At 34.4% G+C, this 21,351-nt stretch overlaps 6 protein-coding genes across 15 annotated transcripts; 4 read left to right on the top strand and 2 right to left on the bottom strand.

Annotated features, from left to right (window-relative positions):
* The first annotated feature begins 240 nt into the window (after positions 1-240).
* On the top strand, positions 241-6,327 carry G9a (histone-lysine N-methyltransferase G9a). 7 transcript variants are annotated; one of them, XM_076524448.1, is made up of 12 exons: positions 262-1,549; positions 1,627-2,222; positions 2,297-2,347; positions 2,412-2,533; positions 2,594-3,236; positions 3,314-3,646; positions 3,732-3,960; positions 4,032-4,238; positions 4,314-4,570; positions 4,616-4,890; positions 4,951-5,126; positions 5,438-6,327. In XM_076524448.1, exons 1-12 carry the CDS (start codon positions 708-710, stop codon positions 5,598-5,600), a joined length of 3,894 nt encoding a protein of 1,297 aa, XP_076380563.1. In that variant the 5' UTR covers positions 262-707; the 3' UTR covers positions 5,601-6,327. The 7 variants fall into 7 exon arrangements, with proteins under 7 accessions (XP_033326260.2, XP_076380574.1, XP_033326278.2 ...); XM_076524451.1 differs by having other exon boundaries at positions 266-1,549; positions 4,640-4,890; XM_076524456.1 differs by having other exon boundaries at positions 270-1,549; positions 2,412-2,515; positions 4,640-4,890.
* Positions 6,328-6,924: 597 nt separating this feature from the next.
* Positions 6,925-10,600, top strand: LOC117220189 (rab-like protein 6). The gene is given in 7 exon segments (XM_033469929.2): positions 6,925-7,136; positions 7,473-7,673; positions 7,742-8,226; positions 8,300-9,081; positions 9,171-9,672; positions 9,744-9,874; positions 9,876-10,600. Coding segments are annotated over 6 exon segments (2,094 nt in total). The 5' UTR covers positions 6,925-7,136; positions 7,473-7,546; the 3' UTR covers positions 9,943-10,600.
* A 341-nt stretch (positions 10,601-10,941) lies between these two features.
* LOC117220387 (uncharacterized) lies at positions 10,942-13,097 on the top strand. Its single transcript, XM_033470294.2, has 5 exons — positions 10,942-11,241; positions 11,553-12,026; positions 12,085-12,173; positions 12,251-12,475; positions 12,545-13,097. Exons 1-5 carry the CDS (start codon positions 11,119-11,121, stop codon positions 12,747-12,749), a joined length of 1,116 nt encoding a protein of 371 aa, XP_033326185.2. The 5' UTR covers positions 10,942-11,118; the 3' UTR covers positions 12,750-13,097.
* A 152-nt stretch (positions 13,098-13,249) lies between these two features.
* Rpb7 (DNA-directed RNA polymerase II subunit RPB7) lies at positions 13,250-15,257 on the bottom strand. The gene is made up of 8 exons (XM_076524414.1): positions 14,575-15,257; positions 14,400-14,509; positions 14,168-14,327; positions 14,037-14,087; positions 13,678-13,743; positions 13,529-13,600; positions 13,408-13,441; positions 13,250-13,329 (listed from the first exon to the last, which is right to left on the bottom strand). Exons 1-8 carry the CDS (start codon positions 14,584-14,586, stop codon positions 13,313-13,315), a joined length of 522 nt encoding a protein of 173 aa, XP_076380529.1. The 5' UTR covers positions 14,587-15,257; the 3' UTR covers positions 13,250-13,312.
* Positions 15,258-15,400: 143 nt separating this feature from the next.
* On the bottom strand, positions 15,401-18,738 carry Naam (Nicotinamide amidase). Its single transcript, XM_033472237.2, has 6 exons — positions 18,045-18,738; positions 17,735-17,975; positions 17,163-17,647; positions 16,505-16,703; positions 16,184-16,428; positions 15,401-16,118 (listed from the first exon to the last, which is right to left on the bottom strand). The coding sequence occupies exons 1-6, from the start codon at positions 18,176-18,178 to the stop codon at positions 15,533-15,535; spliced, it is 1,890 nt and encodes a 629-aa protein (XP_033328128.1). The 5' UTR covers positions 18,179-18,738; the 3' UTR covers positions 15,401-15,532.
* Positions 18,739-18,903: 165 nt separating this feature from the next.
* Positions 18,904-20,538, top strand: LOC117221304 (uncharacterized). Of its 4 annotated transcripts, XM_033472158.2 has the most exons (4): positions 18,904-19,128; positions 19,220-19,317; positions 19,389-20,226; positions 20,300-20,538. In XM_033472158.2, exon 3 carries the CDS (start codon positions 19,393-19,395, stop codon positions 19,909-19,911), a length of 519 nt encoding a protein of 172 aa, XP_033328049.2. In that variant the 5' UTR covers positions 18,904-19,128; positions 19,220-19,317; positions 19,389-19,392; the 3' UTR covers positions 19,912-20,226; positions 20,300-20,538. The 4 variants fall into 4 exon arrangements, with proteins under 4 accessions (XP_033328049.2, XP_033328067.2, XP_033328057.2 ...); XM_033472176.2 differs by having other exon boundaries at positions 18,904-19,307; XM_033472166.2 differs by having other exon boundaries at positions 18,904-19,317; positions 19,389-20,134.
* Positions 20,539-21,351: the final 813 nt, after the last annotated feature.

Below are 21,351 nucleotides of genomic sequence, written 5' to 3'. Positions count from 1 at the left end.
ATAGAAGCAGAAGCAATCTAGTCGGGAATAACACTTCTTCGTTCTAAGCGGGAGTACATAATAAGTTGCAGAAGAATTCATTATCTCTTGCTTTCCATGCAATGTATAGGTGGGCAAACTTACAAGCATGTGTAATACAGATACATACATATCTATATTATTTGATTTTCATGTAATCTAATAAGAAAAACGTTTTTATTTTCTAGTACAGTAGAAGAAACGTATCATGCTACTTTTTAATATTCAGAGAGAGTGTATAATTTCACGCTAAAAGGCCTCTGTCGATGATCATTTTAAAAATAAATTCATCGCTCGAATCGGCCCGTCCCTGAGTAATCAATATGGCCTCCAGGTCTACTCGGGGCACGCCAGCGTAGCGTAGTTATTTCTCGGAAAATCTTTAGCACAAACGATCTCTGTGATAATATAATTAGTCAAGCTGTTGGAAAGTGCACGGAAGATTATTTTCACGGTCTTCGACCGGATATCGGTGATATTATTCAGTCAGAAAGAAATTCTGAACGCGCGTTGTTTCACCGTTCTGACTGTTGGCTACTGTGGCGGAAGACATCGTCGACGTCGAATACGGTTCGGTAGTTCGGTTGTATTTTAGCAGTCGCTTGACACGGTCGCCTTGACGATAGAATGGAGTTGCCTTTTAATTGTAAAGGTTCCTAGTTTCCAGTTAAGAGTTTTTGTATTCCGATATGTCGGAGATTAAGTGCAAGGAGACTGCCACGATGGAGGGTTGTCAAGAAGGGGGCGAAGAGGAAGGTATAATGGCTGTCGAGAGGGTCGAAGATAAGGTCAGTATCCAAAAGATCCTCGAGGGTATGACGAATGAATTTAACAAAACCGTGAGTCCCGTCAAAAACACAGAGATTAATCGAACGGAAAAATCGGATAACGAAGAGATCGAAAAACCGGCAGCAAAACCTGACGAAATATTGCCGATCGAGAAGGAACTCGATGCGGACGGGGACCAGGAAGCGGTTCAACCGAAAGAAAATGTTACTGCAGGTTCAGCGACGATCGAGGAAAATCATAAGGAGGATGAAAATACCGGTAAACAGGAAACCCTAAAAAAGGATAGCAATGGCATTCCGCGTATTGTTCTCACATTTCGGACGATCGACGAGAATACCGATCATGGCAAGAAAACAAAGATATCAAGCTGTTCCTCCAACCTCACCTTAGTTCCTGATGAATTGGTAAACTGTGATCAAATTGGCGGTGTGTCTGTGAAGATTGAGAACTCTGATGAGAATTCTGATGCCATCGAGAAATCTGATTCGGAGGAGGGTAGAACAGAAGACACTGTTAAAGAACCAGAAAATAAAGAGCCAGAAAAGACTATAGAGGAGACAAAGACTACCAAGGAAGAGCCAGAGACAAAAGTAGAAGAAAAGGATACAGTTACCAATGAGAAAGTTAAGACTGACGAAACAGATGTTTCTGTAGAACATACAGAACAAGGTGACAGGACAGAAAATGCAGCTCCGGTTACTAGGAAAAGAAGAACAGGACGACCTAGATTAAGAGCACTTAGGTTTTTTATTTTCTTTCATTTCAAATATATATGATATTGCATGTAAAGATTTTATAAACATTCCATAACATTTTTAGTGACCACACAGAAGAAGCTCCAGGTCCTAAACGTTCAGCAAGAAGATTATGCAAAGAATCATTAAAGAGTACCGTGCTAGAAAGTGCCATGGCTAGGAAAGAAAAGTCTAATTACACGGAAGAAAATTTACAGTTTAAGAAACAGAGAAAGTACAATAAACCAGGAAGACCCAAGAAAGTAGTCCCAGGGAAAGATCAAAATAAACAAACACAAGCTAAACCTCCCGATATACGTCAGGATACAGAAGCTTCCATTATTGATGGGAATATTAGTATCTCTGAGGTAAACTCAACATTAGACTCTTCTAGAAACTCAGCTATATCAGAAAATAACACAAATGAGACAATCCTGGATGAGTCTCAAAGTTTCTCTTCAGACTTTGAGGGTATGCCAAAATTGTCTCCTATGATAAAAAGTTCAGAATCTCAAACAAAATTGAGTAACTCAATTGGCAGTCCCCTAAGTGACGATATACCTTTAGCAGACATTGAAAAGCCATTTTTAAAGCCTGCTACTGGTAGACCTAAGCGTGAAAGAGGCCGACCTAGGGGAAGTCAAGGTGCAAGGAAAATAGCAAAGGCAGATTTATTTGAAGGTATAAAATTTGAAAAACCTCAAATTCATGTTTTCATATAATTTATTGCAGTTAACAGATATATTATTTTTCAGATGGCTCTGCGTCTGTAGCAGAAACAGGCAAAAATAATGACTATCCTGAAGGTAAATATAATAATACAATACTTATTAATTGTAAATATTATTTTAATGCCAATGCACTTTACAGAAGGAACTGTACCAGCTAAACGGACGCGCAGAAGTATGGCTCCAAGCCCTAGTCCTGCTGAAGGACAAGCATCGAAGCCAGAGTCGACAGCAATTATGAGTGAAGTTAGTATATTTGAAAATGTATGTATATGTTATTTGTTCAATGTCTTCGTTGTACTCATATATCATTATATATTCTAGACATATGGTCAATCAATGTTATGTTTATGCCAAGTCAGATCGCAGTTATATGTTACAATAACTGGTTCCGGGGCACCGTTATATTGTACTGCAATAGATTCTATCGATAATAGACTGGTAGGATGCTGCAACGAAGTTGATAGCAACGATGTTGCAATGAGGAGACCTAGTGCTCGCGTTCCCTTCATAATCTTGTGTAGAATGCACAAAGAAAGACTTTTGAGGCACAATTGCTGCCCTTCCTGTGGACTGTTCTGTTCCCAAGGAAGGTTCGTACAATGCGTGAATGGTCATCAATATCATCGTGAGTGCGAGGTCTATCCAAACAAGAAAGGGGTGTGTCCACACTGTGGAAGCGAGAGTACAGCGTATGATGTGATGGTCACCATGAGTGGTCTCCGGAAGCCTGTTTTCATTCCAACTCGTAAAAAATTCTCGAAATTACCGTCTGCAAAGATAACTCTGCCAGGGAAAGGTGACAACACGAAATTGGCAGAGCGTCCCCCTAGTCCTCTGATTCCACCCGATGTAATTAAAACCCCTGAACCGTCCCTCAATTCGGAGAGACCGGAACGTTATACTATCATGAGTCTGTATACTTCTGTGAAAAACGGGGACTTAGAGAAGTTGGTTAATGTTTTAGGTATATTCATCATACCTAGTTCATTCTACTCTACACCTTGCAACGAATCTGTAATTTAAATTGCTTGATCTTTTCAGCATGCGGTTATAACGCAAACCATACATTCCGAGAGTATGCTCATCGAACTGGACTTCACATAGCTGCGGATAAGGGCCACTTATCTTGTGTACACGTATTAGTGCAGGCTGGTGCTCAATTAGACTTGATGGATAGAAATCAGTTGACGCCTCTGATGCTAGCTGCCAGCAAGGGTAAAGCCGACGTAGTCAAATATTTAATAAGGATAGGTGCCGATGTTACACTGAAAGGAGAGGATGGTATGACTGCTTTACATATGGCTGCAAAGTCTGGGCATTTAGAAGTATGTCGAATAATTTTAACAGAATGCAAAGCACCGAGGACGTTAGTGGGTAATGAGCATTTTATTATGCTATTAGTGTAGTATGTAATTACGTTTAATTCCGCACATGTGAATAATTATCAATAATTTGTTAGACTCTGTGGACGACGGTGGATGGACAAGTTTAATTTGGGCATGCGAATTTTGTCATGCCGATGTCGCACGATTTTTGTTAGATAAAAAATGCGACCCATTAATTCGAGATGCAGAACAAAACATAGCGTTGCATTGGAGTGCGTACAGCGGGAGTTCTGAAATCACAGAGATGCTCCTTAACGAAGGTTGCGACGTGAATGCTGTTAACGTTCATGGTGACACACCTTTGTAAGTTCATTGTAAGTCAACGCTTTGTTAAACATTCAAAATTTTGCACTAAATTTACTTTTACGTTCTAGACACATAGCTGCAAGGCAAGACCAGTATGCAGTGAGTGTTCTGTTATTAGCACGTGGTGCTAAAATAGGCGAAGTGAATGCTGCTGGTGAAACAGCAGTAAACTGTTGTACAAATGACGGGGACACTATGTCTGCTTTAAGATTGAACGCTAAAGTTAACGAACTTTCCGAGCACATGTGGGAGAAAACAGTAAAAATTTTAACTAAGTGATTATCAAATTTAATTGTTACACTTTCCCAGATTGACGTTTATAAAATATAGTTAAATGTCTACCTTTTCAGTGACATTTCGCGCGGGAAGGAAACGAATCCTATTCAATGCGTTAACGGACACGACGCGGAAGACAAGCCAACAGATTTCCTGTATGTGACTGAGAACTGTTTTACTAGTAGCATAAATGTTGACCGTACGATAACGTCTTTACAGTCTTGTCGTTGCGAAGATAACTGTAGTTCAGAGAAGTGTTTGTGTGGAAATATTAGTCTCAGGTGTTGGTACGACGAAGAAGGAAAATTGATTCCTGAATTTAATTATGCAGGTACGTAAATATTCATAAATATTTAGGAATTAAAATCCGGTTAAGTTCGAATATGCATATTTGATACAGATCCTCCGATGTTATTCGAGTGTAATCCAGCTTGCGATTGCAATCGTATAACGTGTAATAATCGCGTTGTACAACACGGTTTGACGCAAAGGTTTCAATTGTTTCGAACGAAGGGTAAAGGTTGGGGTCTTAGAACATTGCGACACATTCCTAAAGGTTCTTACGTGTGTGAATATGTTGGCGAGATTATATCTGATTCTGAAGCTGATCACAGAGAAGATGATTCGTATCTGTTTGATTTAGATAATAGGGTAAGTGTCACAAAGACTCGACGAATGCATCGAGAAATTAATTTATTTATTATTACACAGGATGGAGAGACTTATTGTATAGATGCAAGACGATACGGAAATATAGCTCGTTTCATAAATCATTCTTGCGCACCTAATCTTTTGCCTGTGCGAGTGTTCGTCGAGCATCAGGATTTGCATTTTCCTAGGATAGCATTTTTTGCGAATCGTGACATCGAAGCTGACGAAGAGCTCGGGTATGTTAACAAAGTATTGGAAACCACAAGCACTGTACGCGCCTATAATTAGTGTCGTACGCTAATTATTTTTATTAATAAAAAAACTAATATTTGGTTTTGGTTAGCTGATCGTTCTCACTGGTTGATTGCTTTGCCTCATTCTCTCTTAAATTCCTATTTTGGCTTTCTTTGCACTGGTACGTTTGGGTTTTGATTGTCCATAAAAAGGGGAGCCTAATCGCAGTCTATCTTTTGTTGAATGTTCAACGCATTTCATTTTATTAATGTAATTTCTGATCAGAAACAAATGCAGAATTGTTTGCCCTCAGTTTCGATTACGGAGAAAAGTTCTGGATAATAAAATGCAAGTCGTTCACGTGTACCTGTGGAGCCGAAAACTGCCGATATTCTGAGAAGACTATACAAGTCACTTTGGACAACTATCGCAGGAAAATACAGCAGGAAGAAATGCTGGCAGCTCAATCATCGTAATTCCAAAAACACTCTTAGCTAATTTTACAAAATTCATTTTAATTGTCATCTTTAATGAATTATCTTCCTTTGGTTACACGGAGTTTGAATTGAGAATCTCCATGTTTTGAGTAACTTGATCCCCATATGCGGATCGACGAATTGAAAAAAGTACAAAATGGTGGTGGGAACGAAATGTGTCGAGAGAATTGTCTAGAGGGAAAGATATGTCTCGGCGTCTGATTAAGCCGAGGATGAACTATGCTTTTCTTACCCAATTCGTTGCAAATGAATGTTTATGTTAGTTTGCTCGAATTTTATTGTACTTTCCTCTATTGCCGACTATCTCGAAACAAAATTACGAGACGTGCCACTTTGCAATATTTTCCTTTCCTTTTTATAAAATAAACGATACGCATAATATATAATTGTTATATAGCATTCGTACTGTAGTGTACGGATTGTATAGGAATGTGTGTTGTTTGTAATTGTTATAATTTGGGAATTGAGATGCATGATTAGTAACTATAAAATTGTAGGTATACGTCTTGAGTGCAGTATGTTTGAGGCAGATGACTAATCTCGTGTTACAATAAGTTTAGAGTTCCAGATGTTCGCTTATTCTGTTTAGAGGGTGATCGCTTGCGAGCGTTTAAATCGTTGCGGACAATTTACATTGTAATTACACCCTTTTGTACAAATTATTGACTTTTTTGTATAATAAACAAAGGTGTAGTCATTTTTAATATATTGTTGTCCACACTTTTCTCATGATTCATGACAATTTCCCATTTATATATTAAAAGAAGAATCTAGGAAGAGATGAAGACGAAGACGCCTACAAGGATCTTCAAACAACTCTTTGGGACTGCCGATTAGAAATTAGAATCTCATTATCTGTCAGGGTCAGTTAGGTCAGGGTCCCTGACGATAATGACGCCGCTTATGGAGAAATTTAGAAACTCCATAGAGGCCTTTATACAGTGCCAATCATGTAGTAATAAAATGCCCAAACCGGTAGCCAATTACCGATGTGTAAAAACACCAAGCAGGATACTAGTGGCTCTACCCGTGGTAAAATGCTCAAACAAGTACAATTTAAAAGTTGTCGACCGGTTATTCAAAGGATTGCAGCAAATGATCCTTACCCTTTGACCACAGACGAGGTATCAGAGTAGACTAGACATCATATGAGGTTCTGTGTCATATGTTCTGAAATTGTACCGACATCGCTAAAAAACAGATTATCTCGCAATATTCATAGTTTGTCGTGATGGCATGACAGTCGATCCAGGAACTACGATGTTCATATTCATTGGAGTATGACAGCGTGGGGATGGCAAACTATTTTGATAGTCCGTGCGCTGACACTGGTCTAAAGAACGAGTACCAACATTACAAAAAGAAATAAGTGTAGCTGCCAAGTGACAGCTGGTTTCGTTTTGTTGTATCGGTTATCTATTTGGAATGAATTTTTATTTTCTACAAATAATTTAGTATAAAATGTGGTAAGCGATGTAAACATTTTCCACTATCCCTGGAGTTTGTTATAAAAGTGTTCGTAGAAATATAATCATTTTTTATGACAATATTTAAGTGCATCCAGACACAGAATTATGATGTACAATAAACTAACGTTAACTTACTTTCTAAATGTTTATTTTACATGCGTTTCTTAAATATTAATTAATATATATTGTACTAGTTGTCATTTGTCTTATCATTGGAAATATATTTAAAAACTTGTGTGTCCTACAGTTATAGCATTTATTATATTTGTACTCATATTTGAACAAATAAGAGGATTGTTTTGCTATCAATTATAGTAATTCATCTATAGGATTGAATTTAACCATATAAAATATTAGACTAATAATAATTCTTGTACTTTAGGTATTTGTCATAGCACTATCAAGGGAAAGATATTTTCCTATATTATTTTTGTCACAACCCTAAAGAGGTATAAGATGTTATCAGCATTTAAAAGATTGGCTGGGAAGTCTGATGGAGTTGGTAATGTATCTCCAAGACCAGCTCATCAGTCTATGCCAACAACATTACAGAGAAAATTTGCCAAAGGTGTACAATATAATAGTAAGTGTATCTCATTTATTCCTAATAAAACTATGGAGTATCTGAAATAACACAATAGTTTTTTTCAGTGAAAATTATTATAAAGGGTGATAGAAATGTGGGAAAAACTTGTTTATTTCATAGACTTCAAGGCCAAAAATTTATAGAAGAATATATACCGACAGAAGAAATACAAGTAACAAGCATTCAGTGGAACTATAAAGCAACAGACGATGTTGTGAAAGTCGAAGTGTGGGATGTTGTAGATAAAGGTCGCCGAAGAAAAAAGTTTGAAGGCCTGAAGATGGACAATTCTCAGTCAGAGAATATAATTGAGGAACCTGCATTGGATGCAGAATTTCTTGATGTCTATAAAGGGACCAATGGCGTTATCATTATGATGGATATTACAAAGTCCTGGACATTTGATTATGTACAAAGGGAACTTCCAAAAATACCTAGCCATATACCAGTTATCGTTTTAGGAAACCATTGTGATATGGCTCATCACAGAACAGTTACATCGGATCATGTGACGTATTTTATTGATTCATTACACGAGAGATCGGCACAAGTAAATTAATTACTAGTATTAGACATAAAGATTTAGAAAATGTTAATTACTTTCTCGATACTTCTTTGTGTAGGTAAGGTACACTGAATCATCCATGAGAAATGGTTTTGGTTTAAAACTTCTGCACAAATTCTTCAATCTTCCATTCCTTCAGCTACAACGAGAAACATTGCTGAAACAGCTTGAAACCAACGAAGGGGAAACGCGTCTGACAGTACAGGAACTTGATCTATTTCAGGACAGCGACGACGCCGATTACAATAAATTCCTAGATAATCTCGTTAACAGAAGAAGAGCTATCGCTGATTCAGTTTCTGCCAGTATTCTAGTCTCCAACGTTACAACTTCTTTAAGCAATCATCATATATCATCTTCTAATGGTAACATAAATACAAATACAGAAGTTAGGAGATCCATTTCGATGCCTGGTCCAATAGGAGGTGGAACGCCGATTCCAGTTAAAAATATAGATATGAAAACATCACCAAAGAAAGAGAATTTCAGCACTTTAGAGAATCAAGTAGCTCCTATTAAAACTATGCAGATTGCATTAGCATTATCTGCCTCTCAAAATGTAACAAATGCAGACTCCAAAGTATCTGAATTTTTAAATAGTAATTCTGACAGAAGAGATTCCATTAGCAAACCACAGTCACTCATGTCTAAAATATTTGGTAACAAAAAGGAAGATGAAGTGGATAAAACAGTGCACATTAATAATATGAATACAAGTGTACCATTAACTAGTGTTGAAGACTTTGTACCGGACGATGGTCTTTTAGATAGATCATTCTTGGAAGACGGTAATCAAGTCTCGCCACAGAAAATACAGCATCAAGAGCTAGATTCCGAAAGGTATACTAGAAGATCATGCAGAATAGCAAAATTAAATGAAACACAACTCTTCATTTACTCATTGCTTTTTCTCTTTCTTTTTATAATAGCGATACTGAAACTGCAAATCCATTGGTTGCCGGTTACGAGGACGATTTATCATCCACCGAAGAAACAACGCCTCCGATTCAGCCAAAATTAGCTGAGAATCCATTATCCAAACAAAAGCATAAACGCGAATCTCTTACAAATACCGAAATAAATTCGGAGAAACTTCGACAAATTGCTAAACGTGATTCTGTCTCGTCGATAGACCAAGAACTACAAATATCGAACAATTACGATATCAATGAACAACAAGAGATTAGTTCTGATGAATTTGATATTTGGCTTCAAGGTGATTCTAAATGGAGACAGAGTCCTGAGGGTGGCGAAGATGTGAGCAGTAGTAGCACAAGAAAAGACAGATTAGGATTGAGCGATAAAAGTTTAGATGTTAGTGTAACGAGTTCTAATGTACATCTAGAATTACTTGATAATGCTAGTGTACAGCACATGAGCTCGAATGGCAGTAGTCCCGTATTGAAAGAAAAGAAGAAGCACAAAGAAAAGGTATGTGTCAGTTTCAGTAAAGTTTTATTTAATAATTATGCTATAATCCTATTAAATAAAATATTCTTTAGATGGAAGATAAAGAGAAGAAGAAGAAGAAGAAATCTAGAGATAAAGATAAGGAGAAAGATAGAACAGAGAAAACAGAAAAGAAAAAGAAACGTTCTTCGCACCGATCAAGAGAAGAGAGCAGGGAACAGGAGTCTCGTAGAATTTCTGAATGGTTCTGGAACCCAAATTGATACCGACATTGTCCACAAAGCGATATAGCGTGTTTTGCTTAAATGATGTTACATTTAATCATATTCTTAATCCATAACTGTGTCTTCTGGTAAGGCACGCAATATTTCCTATAATAATAAATCTTTCAAAATAAAAATGAGATTATGGCTTGCCATTGATTTAAAAGCAAGCTGCATATGATATAAATTTTTTGTTATAATTCTTTGTATGATAAAAAACGTTATGAATTGTAACAAGAGCAAATTTTTATCAAACCAAAAGTAATATTATATTATTAAGTTCAAACTATTTTAATAATTGTTGATAATATATTTGTCTAATTAGCATTCCATTAGCAGCTCATGTAAAAATATGTATGATATCCATTCAAATCCAAATGTATTTCATCATTACGATTTTAAACAAATATTTATGATCTATATGAACTCGAACTACTTCCTTTATCACTTCGTATCTTCCCCGACGCAATATTCCTGAAAAGAATATTTGATTAATATTTTTACCCATTTATTTATAAGTGTTACTAGCTGCTTATTGTTTAAAAAAATTTTCTCGTGTAGAAAAACATTTATGTCGTTTAAGTGATGATATATGGTTATTATTTTTTAACATAGCGATTATAACGTCACCGATAAAGCATTATGTTAATATGTATATATAATTAAACAAAAGAATTGTCTTACAACTTGGTATGTATTTGACTTTTCATTTGTAACATTATTAAAACTTTACCTACAGGCAATGGCTTAATAGTATGTATTTTTAAGCAAAAAATTAACAATTAAGGACTTAATCAACTTCTTAATAATGACAGTAACTTTATCCCTAGACTAGCAAACTATTTTGACTAATATTAGCTATTCATTTCTTTTGGGATTATTAGGTAGAAGATAAGCATTAAATTTTGTTTAAATATAGCAGAGGCATTAGAAATCTATTAATGGGTTTAATTTAAAATATTTAAATTTCCCACTACAATTATATACTGCCATCTTCCGAGTTAGATACAAAGCGTATTCACGGAAAATTACATATCGAAAAACGTGTTTAAAACGTGAGTGAATTTGTCGAAGTCAGGTCTATAGTTCTATAGTATTATGTTAAGATTGCACCGACATTTGTACTTGTCGTACATTGTGTCACAGAATTCTATGTAATTAAAAGATATCTAGTATGAATCAGTGAGCCAAAAAGTGGAGAAAGATGTCTTTATGCTTGCGCAATATTCCGAATAAAGTTGCACCTTTTCTTAATACACGAAAACAAGTAACGAAAATCGATCATCATTTACCGAAACATATTAAGTCGTCACTGTTTTTAGAAGAGGTATTTACTAATGTCCTTTGAAGATTATTACGAATCATTCCAATTAGACTCGTAACTTTGATTATTATCGTTGCTTCACATGGAATAATCATTGCTATCTTTCATTGTGCAGAATTGCCGGAATAAGTTAACCTCATAATACTTATATAATAGTCATTATAATTATGTAGATTAATATTTTATCATTTTTATTTGTATGTAATTAAAAATTGTATTAAATGACATTCATCTTTTCAATAGATTGATTTAACATATTTATAACAAAAATATAGAATATATCTGAACAAAATTATTTATTTATAAAATTTCAGTTTTTAGATGTACCAGCAACAGTAGTAACATACACAGCTATTGATCATGCAAAAAGATCTATGCCAGCTACTTATTTTGATGCTCACACAGAATGGTTAAGTGTAGTGAATAAAAAATTCAATTGGAATAAACAGACAACATGGATGCAACAGCAAAGAAAAATAAATATTCAAACAGTGAACAGAGAGGATACTGATACTGTAAATGGATCTGCATTTAATAATAATTTTCAATGGTTAGAACCATATATAGATCGTAGCTGGCTGAATTCAAAGAATAAGTCTTGTTTGTCTCACAATGAGAGACTTTCAATTAATAGGAATCTAGTTAATTCAAATTGTTTAGAAGAACAAAGTGTCTTTTACTCCAAGCCAATCCCTAATGTGCAAAATGCAGAAGACAAACAACCATCTGATAATCATAAACCATCTGAAGAACAATTGCAACATATATTTAATTGCCTTAGAGATGACGTATGTACTTCCTTTATAAATGTGTTGTTTCATCTTATATAAAGTTTTCTTTTTTTAGTTGCCATTGGTGTTTGTTAGGTCTATAAATTATCGTATATATACACCAGATCTGGTATTCGTAAATAATATTAAAGGAACAGTAACTACGTAAGCATATGATTTAAAACGTTTTTGAAGCAAAATATATAGTTCCAAATATATAATATACTACCAATGTCTTTCAGAGGACTTAATCAATATATGAAGCAAGTAACATGGATGAGACTATTAGGTCATCTAAAATTTGCTTATGTCAGACTACAGATTTTAAAGATGACTAGCCATCCAGAAGACAGTAGTATTAAAATTCGTTGGCGTATAGTAGGCATGTCTGGAACACGCGTATTCCTTACATTTTGGAAGATTAAAGCTTGGCATATGAAAACTCAAGCGGAAAATGATTCGGATTTGTAAGTGTGTTATTTACTATTATTGTATTGTATTATATTAACTAAATTTTTTTAAAAACTTATTGACAGATGGTATGATGGTTTTTCTACATTTTACGTAAATAACGACGGAAAAGTATTTAAACATGTTGTTGATAAAATAATGCCTGATCAAAATGATTTAATGGAAAAAATGAAGACTCCTGTTACAGCTAAATTAGCATTAATTATACCATTATTAACTTTGGATTTTTGTAATTCCATCACAGCTTGTTTAGATAACAAACATAAATAAAATAAATCGAAAAAAGTATAAACATCGTTACACGTACCAGAACATATACCTTATTTAAACATGCGTTTTTGAATATGTTTGCAAGTTGGGCACACGCAAATGAGCACATGTTGCATAACTTTTGTATAATGATAACACACTATGAATATTAAATTTCAAACACGTGTTACTGTTAATTTGTTTTCATAAAGATGAATGAATGTAATGATTATGTTCGCGTTACTAGAGCTATGTAATGATTACCTTGTCAGCATTTTAGGAAAGTAGAAACAAGAATAGATAAAGCATTCTGTATGAAAACGTCAAATTATAAATTGTAATTCAATTAAACTATTTATTATTGCAAAATGCATTGTATATATACTATTTTCTTTCTTCTTCAATATATAATAAAAATGTGTGCGGCTAAGTGTGATGAATTTTAGTGGTGGGCAGCCAAGTTAATAAGTGTGTAAGTAAATTGCATGTTCTCAAGGCTCAGTTTAGATAATATTACAATATAAAAAATATGGTAAAACTTTATTGAATATGACAAATACGTTTTAATTATCAAATTTATTTATTTAGTTACATATAAGACCTATGGAAGAAAAAATTAAAAAATTTAGAAATTTAGTGTTAAAAACATGTGTGTAGTTAAAGAAATATAAAATATTACCTAAATAATCATCCATCAGTGTCCCAATAGCAAACTGCAATAAAAATATATAACATTATTATATATTAGAAAAGAAATACTATTTTATAAAACAAAATTTATGTATCTTAAATATACGAACAATTCCAGTGGCATCAACTCTTGTACCAACAATTTTCAATCTTATTTCATCATCTGGTTGAATGATAACATCCTAAAATTCATGTCAATAGTTTTAACTGAAAATTACTTGAACCTCATTATTATTATTATTACAATAACAATATTTACCTCTTCTTTGGATTTATAACATGGAGGATTTATATTTGGACAAAATTGCATGTCTGCTGGTATCGACTGTAAATAATGTTGGCAATGTATAAAACAATATCACATGTACAGTAATGTCTCCCTAACTGACGCTCAGATTGTGTACAAAAATAGACAATTTCGGAAGAGGAGATACGATTATTCGAGCCCTGCAGCTTGTTCTTATAGTTGTTGACAATTTGAAACTATAAAAACGAACCACAAAGCTTGAATAATCGTACCTCCTCTTCTTAAATTGTCCATTTTTATGGACAATCTGAGCATCAATTAGAGAGTAAATGGTACTGTACTGTACTGTAAATGGTAAAAGAATAACTTACATGATGAGATATAAAACATGAGAGAGGTCCTATTTCAGCAAACATTCCAACCTAATAAAAACAAAAGGAATTTAAGCATACTATTAAATTTTTGTTTAACTAAAAATTAATCATAAAAAATACTTTATTACCTTATTCACTTGAGTCACAATAGCATCTAATACTTCTCCTTTGAATGGTCTAAAAACAATAGCTTTGTATTTAACAGGATATACTACAAATCCTTGTCCAGGTTGTATAATTCCTGCACCTATATTATCTATTGTTGTTACAGCAACTACAAAACCATATCTAAAACATCAAGAGTTATTTATATGATTTCTTAAATTAACTTAATTATTTTTATAGAAAATACAAACTCACTTTCCTGTGCAAGTACCTTCTACTTCTGTATACAATTTTTGTTTTACAGTATCTAACAATTGGGGACCAAAATATCTAGGATGTAATAAAATTTCATGTTCCAATGATATCTGTGAAAATAAACAAATGTTTACTAGTATTCTAATCATAAATTTTGTTTACTAGAATTACTCACATGATAAAACATGATATATCCTTTTTATAGTATTATATATGTTATCAAACTACACTAATAAATATTTACAAGTTTTAAGCACACTATCCAAACTGAATTTTGTCTAATTTTTAGGTTAGATATATGTTTCACTGTAAGTAATTTATATTTTTAAGTTATACATTATGAACACATATTTTTCGTGGATAGTTCCTATTCCATTAATATTTATTTATACAACACTATTGGTATAGAATGTACTATAATGTCTACTTAAATTATTTATTTGTTAAATTAAGCTGTAGTTGTGCGAACGGACACGAGACAAAGTAAATTAGAAACACGGTGTATCAGTAAAAAAAAAATGTATCAAATACCGACTCAGGTAAGAAAATTGAACAGTAGCGCAAGAGAGAAACAAAACTAAAAGTGAAGAATAGCGACTAAATATGGTTGCCACATTTCATTTCTTGCCGCATTATTGCCATGTCGTCAAAACCGTTTCACAAAGGTTTCGAAGCAAGCGCCGCTCACGAGATATCGGGTCTGCCCCACATGCCACCTTCCTCTGGTCTGGAAACCTAGCGCGAGGCAGAATATCTTGGAGACAACTGTTCATGAAAGCTATGCTGGACGCTTCGATATTCAAGTGTGCAGTTCGGGAGTTGAATATTTCGATTCTGAAAAGCCTAAGCTACGTTGCTTCGATTGTAGAAATGACCATTTTTTTTATTATGCTTGAGATATTTACAATATTCTACGAGCGAATCAAATCCCTAATTCATACAATTTAATTCTGAGGCGGTTTAATATATTTGAAACTAATTTTAGATTGAACAAATTGCTGTTTACTGCAGAAAAATAGATTTATTTTAATTTACTTAATACACTAAAATAGTCTTTAACATAACAATCTCGGCAACATGCGATGTTTTATTGAATGTATACACTAATTTGAAATCTATATAATAATTTAAATCTACGTGACGATGTTGTCATTAGCACTATCAGCATTTAAATTCTTTAATTTTTCTTTAATTTCTAGAGCTAATTTATACCCAAGTTCTGGTCGACGATCTTTACCCACAACCATTGCTTTTACCTGATTAGAATTCACTATAACACCATTGCTGGCTATGACAGTAGCTTTGGTTTTTTCAATGTCAACGAGGTCTACACCTCGACTACAGTCATCAATGAGTATAGTACGATAGCCGCATTTAAGTGCATCAACTGCAGTAGCTCCGACACAGACATCATAAGCCAACCCACAAATGTATATGTCTGTGACTCCAATTTCTTGTAATTGCGATTGCAAACTAGTATCCTGCATTTTCTTATTATCCCAAAAAACGGAGTACGAATCAACTTCCGGGTTAGTCCCTTTATAAATTTTAATCGCATTGTCGACGACCTTTAGATCCTTATGCAACTCTGCACCCCAAGAATCCTGAATGCAATGGCGTGGCCAAAGACGCTGCTTTAGTAACGGTGGTCCCCTGAATGTAATTGTGTCATAGACTTGCGCTGCTTCTTTTGAAATTTCGCTGCTTTCATCAACTTCTCTGTTGAAATATAAAGTAGTTAATTTAATCAACGGATAAAATACAAGAACACAAAAGTTATTTACCTGAGATGTAAGTTATCGATAAAAGATACATGATCTACAGGATGCCAATCGAGAGAATAGAATACTGCATCGAATTGTACAGTATCCAACAATCTATTAATTGGCTCAACCACTTCTAAACCATCATGCTCAGCAGCACATTGCTTAATGTTCAAAGACCCCGTTATAAAATCATTTTGTACATCTACGATTAGAAAAGCACTCTTTGGACGGCAGCATACCTTAATCCAACGGTTCCAACACATCTGAATAATAACAAAATGAAATACAATGAAGTTGAATTTAATAGAAATAACGGTAATTTCATATTTACAAGTATACCTCAAATTCTTCTTTGTCCATTCTTCCATCTCCTTTCCAATCGAATATAGAGTAGATTTCATTTAACTGATCTTTTTCTAGAGTATAAACTTTCCCGCGATCATTACGGAACAACGCACGACAAATAAGTTCGAACTCTGTGATAGATAAATATCCATCTTCATCTTTATCAAAAGCAGTGAAACATGCGTCCATATTTCTACACTGTGGCTACTAGTTCCCAAGTCATTTGTTTAATCAATACTCGCAGTAAAACTGCATAGCCACCTTATATACTACTTTCAGTCCCTTAAACTGCTGAGAAAATACTGCAATCTATTCCTATATAATACTCTTCAGTGTAGCACTGCAGTATCAACTTTTCATATTTACACATACCGCATAAAGCTTATACAGAGTGTATACAAATCACGGTATGTACTTTGTTCATAGTAACAACTTTTTTCTTTTCCTCACAAGCATTTTTCTAGATGTGGAAACTTAAAATAAAATATCAGTATAGACTCCTTCAAGTGTTTTATTATCAAATGACTTGAATAAAAGTTGACATTGGAAATTATCATACAACTTTGTGTTTTTCTGTTTGTGTGACATATAATACCTCCTTATATGTATATATGTAACATGAAGTTACTGTGCAAGTCTTTGATGAGTTAACAATGACACATCAATTATTGCTTCAGGTTCTAACAAGTCATTTACTTTGTACTTCATAGATTCTTCATAAGCATATGTGACAGATGTATCAGTCAAATGCATGTTAGATTGGGCTAAAATTAAAATGCAATTACGTAGTCTTGCACATACTTCACGATTTGCTTGTGGGATTCTAGACAAGTCTTGAGTGAAACCACCCTCTGATCTATCTGTATCCTGCTTACTGGCACCAATCCATATATAACCATTGTTTCCTAATATTAAACTTGCACCATTCTCTAAATTATGAAAATGTGTTTTCTTTCGCTTGATAAGAGCCGGAGAAACTTTTAACATTATCCCTTGCGACAATTTACCATATTTTAATACTCTAGTATGCAATGAAAGTGAGCCATCTACAAATGTACTTTGTACTTCTGCACAAATTAAATCACCTTCTTGAAGGTATCGTCTCATAGTTTGTTCATCTTCCGCTGATCTTCTTCTCTAAGATGTTATTAACAGAAATTTTTAATTAACACAACTATAATATAAAGGTATTAATTTACTATTAATTTTGCTTTCATATCATACCAGTTCTCCTCCAGGTAAATTAACACTAGATAATAAAAGAACAGAATCCAATTTCGAATTTGTATCAACTTTCCAACGTTTTTGTTGCACCTCAGTTATGCGACCAACAACTACATCTCCTATTTCTCCTTGATAACGCGCTTTCAGTGGTCTTATCGAAATAAGTTTGTTTACTTTTTCTAAAACACCGGCAACAGACGCACGCAATGTGTTCTCATCATCTACGTACGTCCCGTGACCTCTAAGAAAAATATATATGAAATAAATCAATAACTCATTTTACCGATAAGATGAATACACTTCGATTTACCTCAAGAAATCAGGCTGGCTAGATATTTCTTCACCCGGTGTATATATTCTCGGCTGGATATCTTCGTTTTTTATTAAATTTAAGTCAACTCTACTCACAGCCAGGCGTACCTTAATAGGTGGATATTCTTCCATTGCAATTAAATGTTAATTTCAATATGTATTTTGCAATAGTATATGAATATATAAGAAAAAAATATATATGTACTATATTTATGTTAGGTTATGTTGCATAATTTTTTTTGAGGTTATGGGTAATTAGTACCGCTGGTGAATCAACAAGGTTTGAGGTTTGGTTGAGTTTGTAGATACAGTAATGGGATCTACTCCTGCACGCCTTTATTACTCCGTAAACTGGAGCGCACGTTCCCACTATTTTACTTCGCATCCAATCTGCAGTGGATCCTGTCTCAGCAGTGAAACATCAGCCAATCAGAGCATGAAAATTTCTATATCGACCCTCATTAACGGAACAGCTGCGGCCTGGCGAAATGTACAGCGATACCTAAATTTCTACAAGATTTTCCGATCACAGCAGTCAATTTTGGTTGATATAACCTCTAAAACTAATATACGTATATGGCTTTTCTTCTATGTGTAGGTTGTCATAGTGTGCGGCCGGCCTCTCTCTTAACGAGAATACGAGTAAGAATTGCTTTGCTCCGATTGACTGATGATACAATGCTAAAACAGAATTCACTGCGGATTGAATGCGCAGTAAAATGATAAGTCGCTTGCTAAAGCTAAGGGAGGTAGAGAAATTGTGCAAAATCTGTATGTACATATGTATGTAGTAGGAATAGTGTACACCCTATGAAGCAATTTACTATCATCGTAGAAAGCATTGCGATTGCATTCGTGACGTCACGGATGAACAGTTCAACAGAGTTGGGTTTAGGGCACCGTAGTCGATCGACGCGACGTGACCAATCATAAATGTGAAAGCATCCTTGTGTGCCGATTGGCCATAGACTACTAGCCACTCTTGTCAAATCTTGTCGTCCTCTACCGCTATATTCCGTTCAACTACTCACTGATGGAGTGACGTAATATTTGAGGGAATTCTTGACAACCTGACAACCTTGGTAGGAACTAGGAATACATTTACAAAATCGACGATGAATTCCAACCTAGGTAAATTATAATAAATATGTATTCATTGCATTACACATTAAGCGTGGAGCCGATTTTGCGAGTTACTTGCTGGAAAGAAAAAGTACGCTGCCAATCTATTCCATCTACTCCATTTGAATTAGAACTCTTTGTAAGATTCTGTGAGTAATTTTAAACAATTTTTTTACGTACAATGAGTTCAACCTAATAAATATTTTTACTTATTTTTCAGCATAATGGAAGAGTTTATTCCAACACGTGGTTCAAAAATTAAGAAAGATGCTATGAAGGAATTTGTAGTAGTCAATTTTAAAGCTGCTAAAAAAAAAGCAAAGAAAGCTGTTGATAGCGAAATAAAAAGGGAAATATCACGTTTTAATGATGGAGACAAGGATATTGATCCAAAAAGAAAGCAAGAGATCGAAATGAAACGAGTTAGATATGAGGTTATGAAATTTGGAATGTCCGGATTTGAAAAAGTAAACGCAGATAAAGCAAAAGTTCAACTTGCTATAAATTTAGGTGCAAAACCTCGTAAGAATAGAGGAATTAATTATAAAATATTGAAAGAGCAGAAAAAAAGAGAAGAGGAACTGCCGAAAAACGGGGAACACGTATCAGGACTTGAAAAGAGTATGATAAAGCATAAAACTGCTAAAACTATAAAAACTAAAAGAAAAGATTCTGGTATTTTAGACGTCTATGGGAAAGTAAATAGCAAACCGGACGGTAGAAAGAAAAGACGTATGGCCTAGGAACTAGGAATACATTTACAAAATCAACGATGAATTCCAACCTAGATAAATTATAATAAATACGTATTCATTGCATTACACATTAAGCGTGGAGCCGATTTTGCTGGGTTACTTGTTGGAAAGACGCTCCCCAGAAAAAGTACGTTGCCAATCTAAAAAAACTAATACTGCCCAAGCGGAAAGTCCGCTGTCAGCTCCAGGGGGATGACACCATGCTCAACGTGTAAATATTATAGATTTGTAATGCATATACATATGAATGAATGTAAACAATTAGTGACATTCCATTTGAATTAGAACTCTTTGTAAGATTCTGTGAGTAATTTTAAACAATTTTTTTTTACGTACCATGAATTCAACCTAACAAATATTTTTACTTATTTTTCAGCATAATGGAAGAGTTTATTTCAACTCGAGGTTCAAAAATTAACCCTTAGCGCCCCGCGCGTTTCTCGAATACTGCCTACCAGCAACTGTGGCACATTTTTGGAGCGGAGCGTCTGAGATAAAGGAAGTCTTATTTTGAGCGAAAAAGATTACACGTACTTGTGTATGCATTTGATTTTATTTATTTTATAAATATACATTTTCCTATTGTAAATAAAAGATAAATTTTAAATTTTGTAATTCACCATGGTGTGATATTTTTGTTAACAATTTCCTATGTGATTTCTGGGTTTACTTGGAAAAGTGTTACAGTATTTACTTGTTTGACGTCTGTCATCCAATTCCGTAACATCACGCCATTCATTTAAATCTTGTAACGAATCTCGCTTTCACTTTCAATCATTCTCATTCTTCATCTCTTTGGTAGTATAATTTCGCTATTACCACTTGAAGTGTCAGAATCATAACCAACATTGTCTTCCACAATGTCTTTTAATTCTTCAAAATCAAATACGTCTTTAGTATCACTCAGCTCTAAATTCTCATCATAATATTTATTTTTCTCCATGTTGCTAACCATAGGAAAGGTCAAAAAATGATTTAAGCGTAATGGTACAGACTTAGCACGTTTTAACTACAGATAGCAATTATTAACGCCGACGATAACGTATGCTAAAAACATTTGGCTCTTCGGCGGAGCCTTCGGAGTTACGGAACAAATGACAAATGTCTCCGTAGCAGAGCCTTCGGAGCGCTAGGGGTTGAGAAAGATGCTATGAAAGAATTTGTAGTAGTCAATTTTGAAGCTGCTAAAAAAAACAAAGAAAGCTGTTGATACCGAAATAAAAAGGGACGTATCACGTTTTAATGATGGAGATGAAGATATTGATCCAAAAAGAAAGCAAGCGATCGAAATAAAACGAATTAGGTATGAGGTCATGAAATTTGGAATGTCCGGATTTGAAAAAGTAAAGGCAGATAAAGCAAAAGTTCAACATGCTATAAATTTAGGTGCAAAACCTTGTAAGGGTAGAGGAATTAATTATGAAATAT

The sequence above is a fragment of the Megalopta genalis genome, chromosome 1 (genome assembly GCF_051020955.1).
Source record: "Megalopta genalis isolate 19385.01 chromosome 1, iyMegGena1_principal, whole genome shotgun sequence".
Classification (NCBI taxonomy): Eukaryota; Metazoa; Arthropoda; class Insecta; order Hymenoptera; family Halictidae; genus Megalopta; species Megalopta genalis.
Note: the sequence above shows the minus strand (reverse complement) of the source record. Positions and strands in the feature narration are given on the sequence as shown.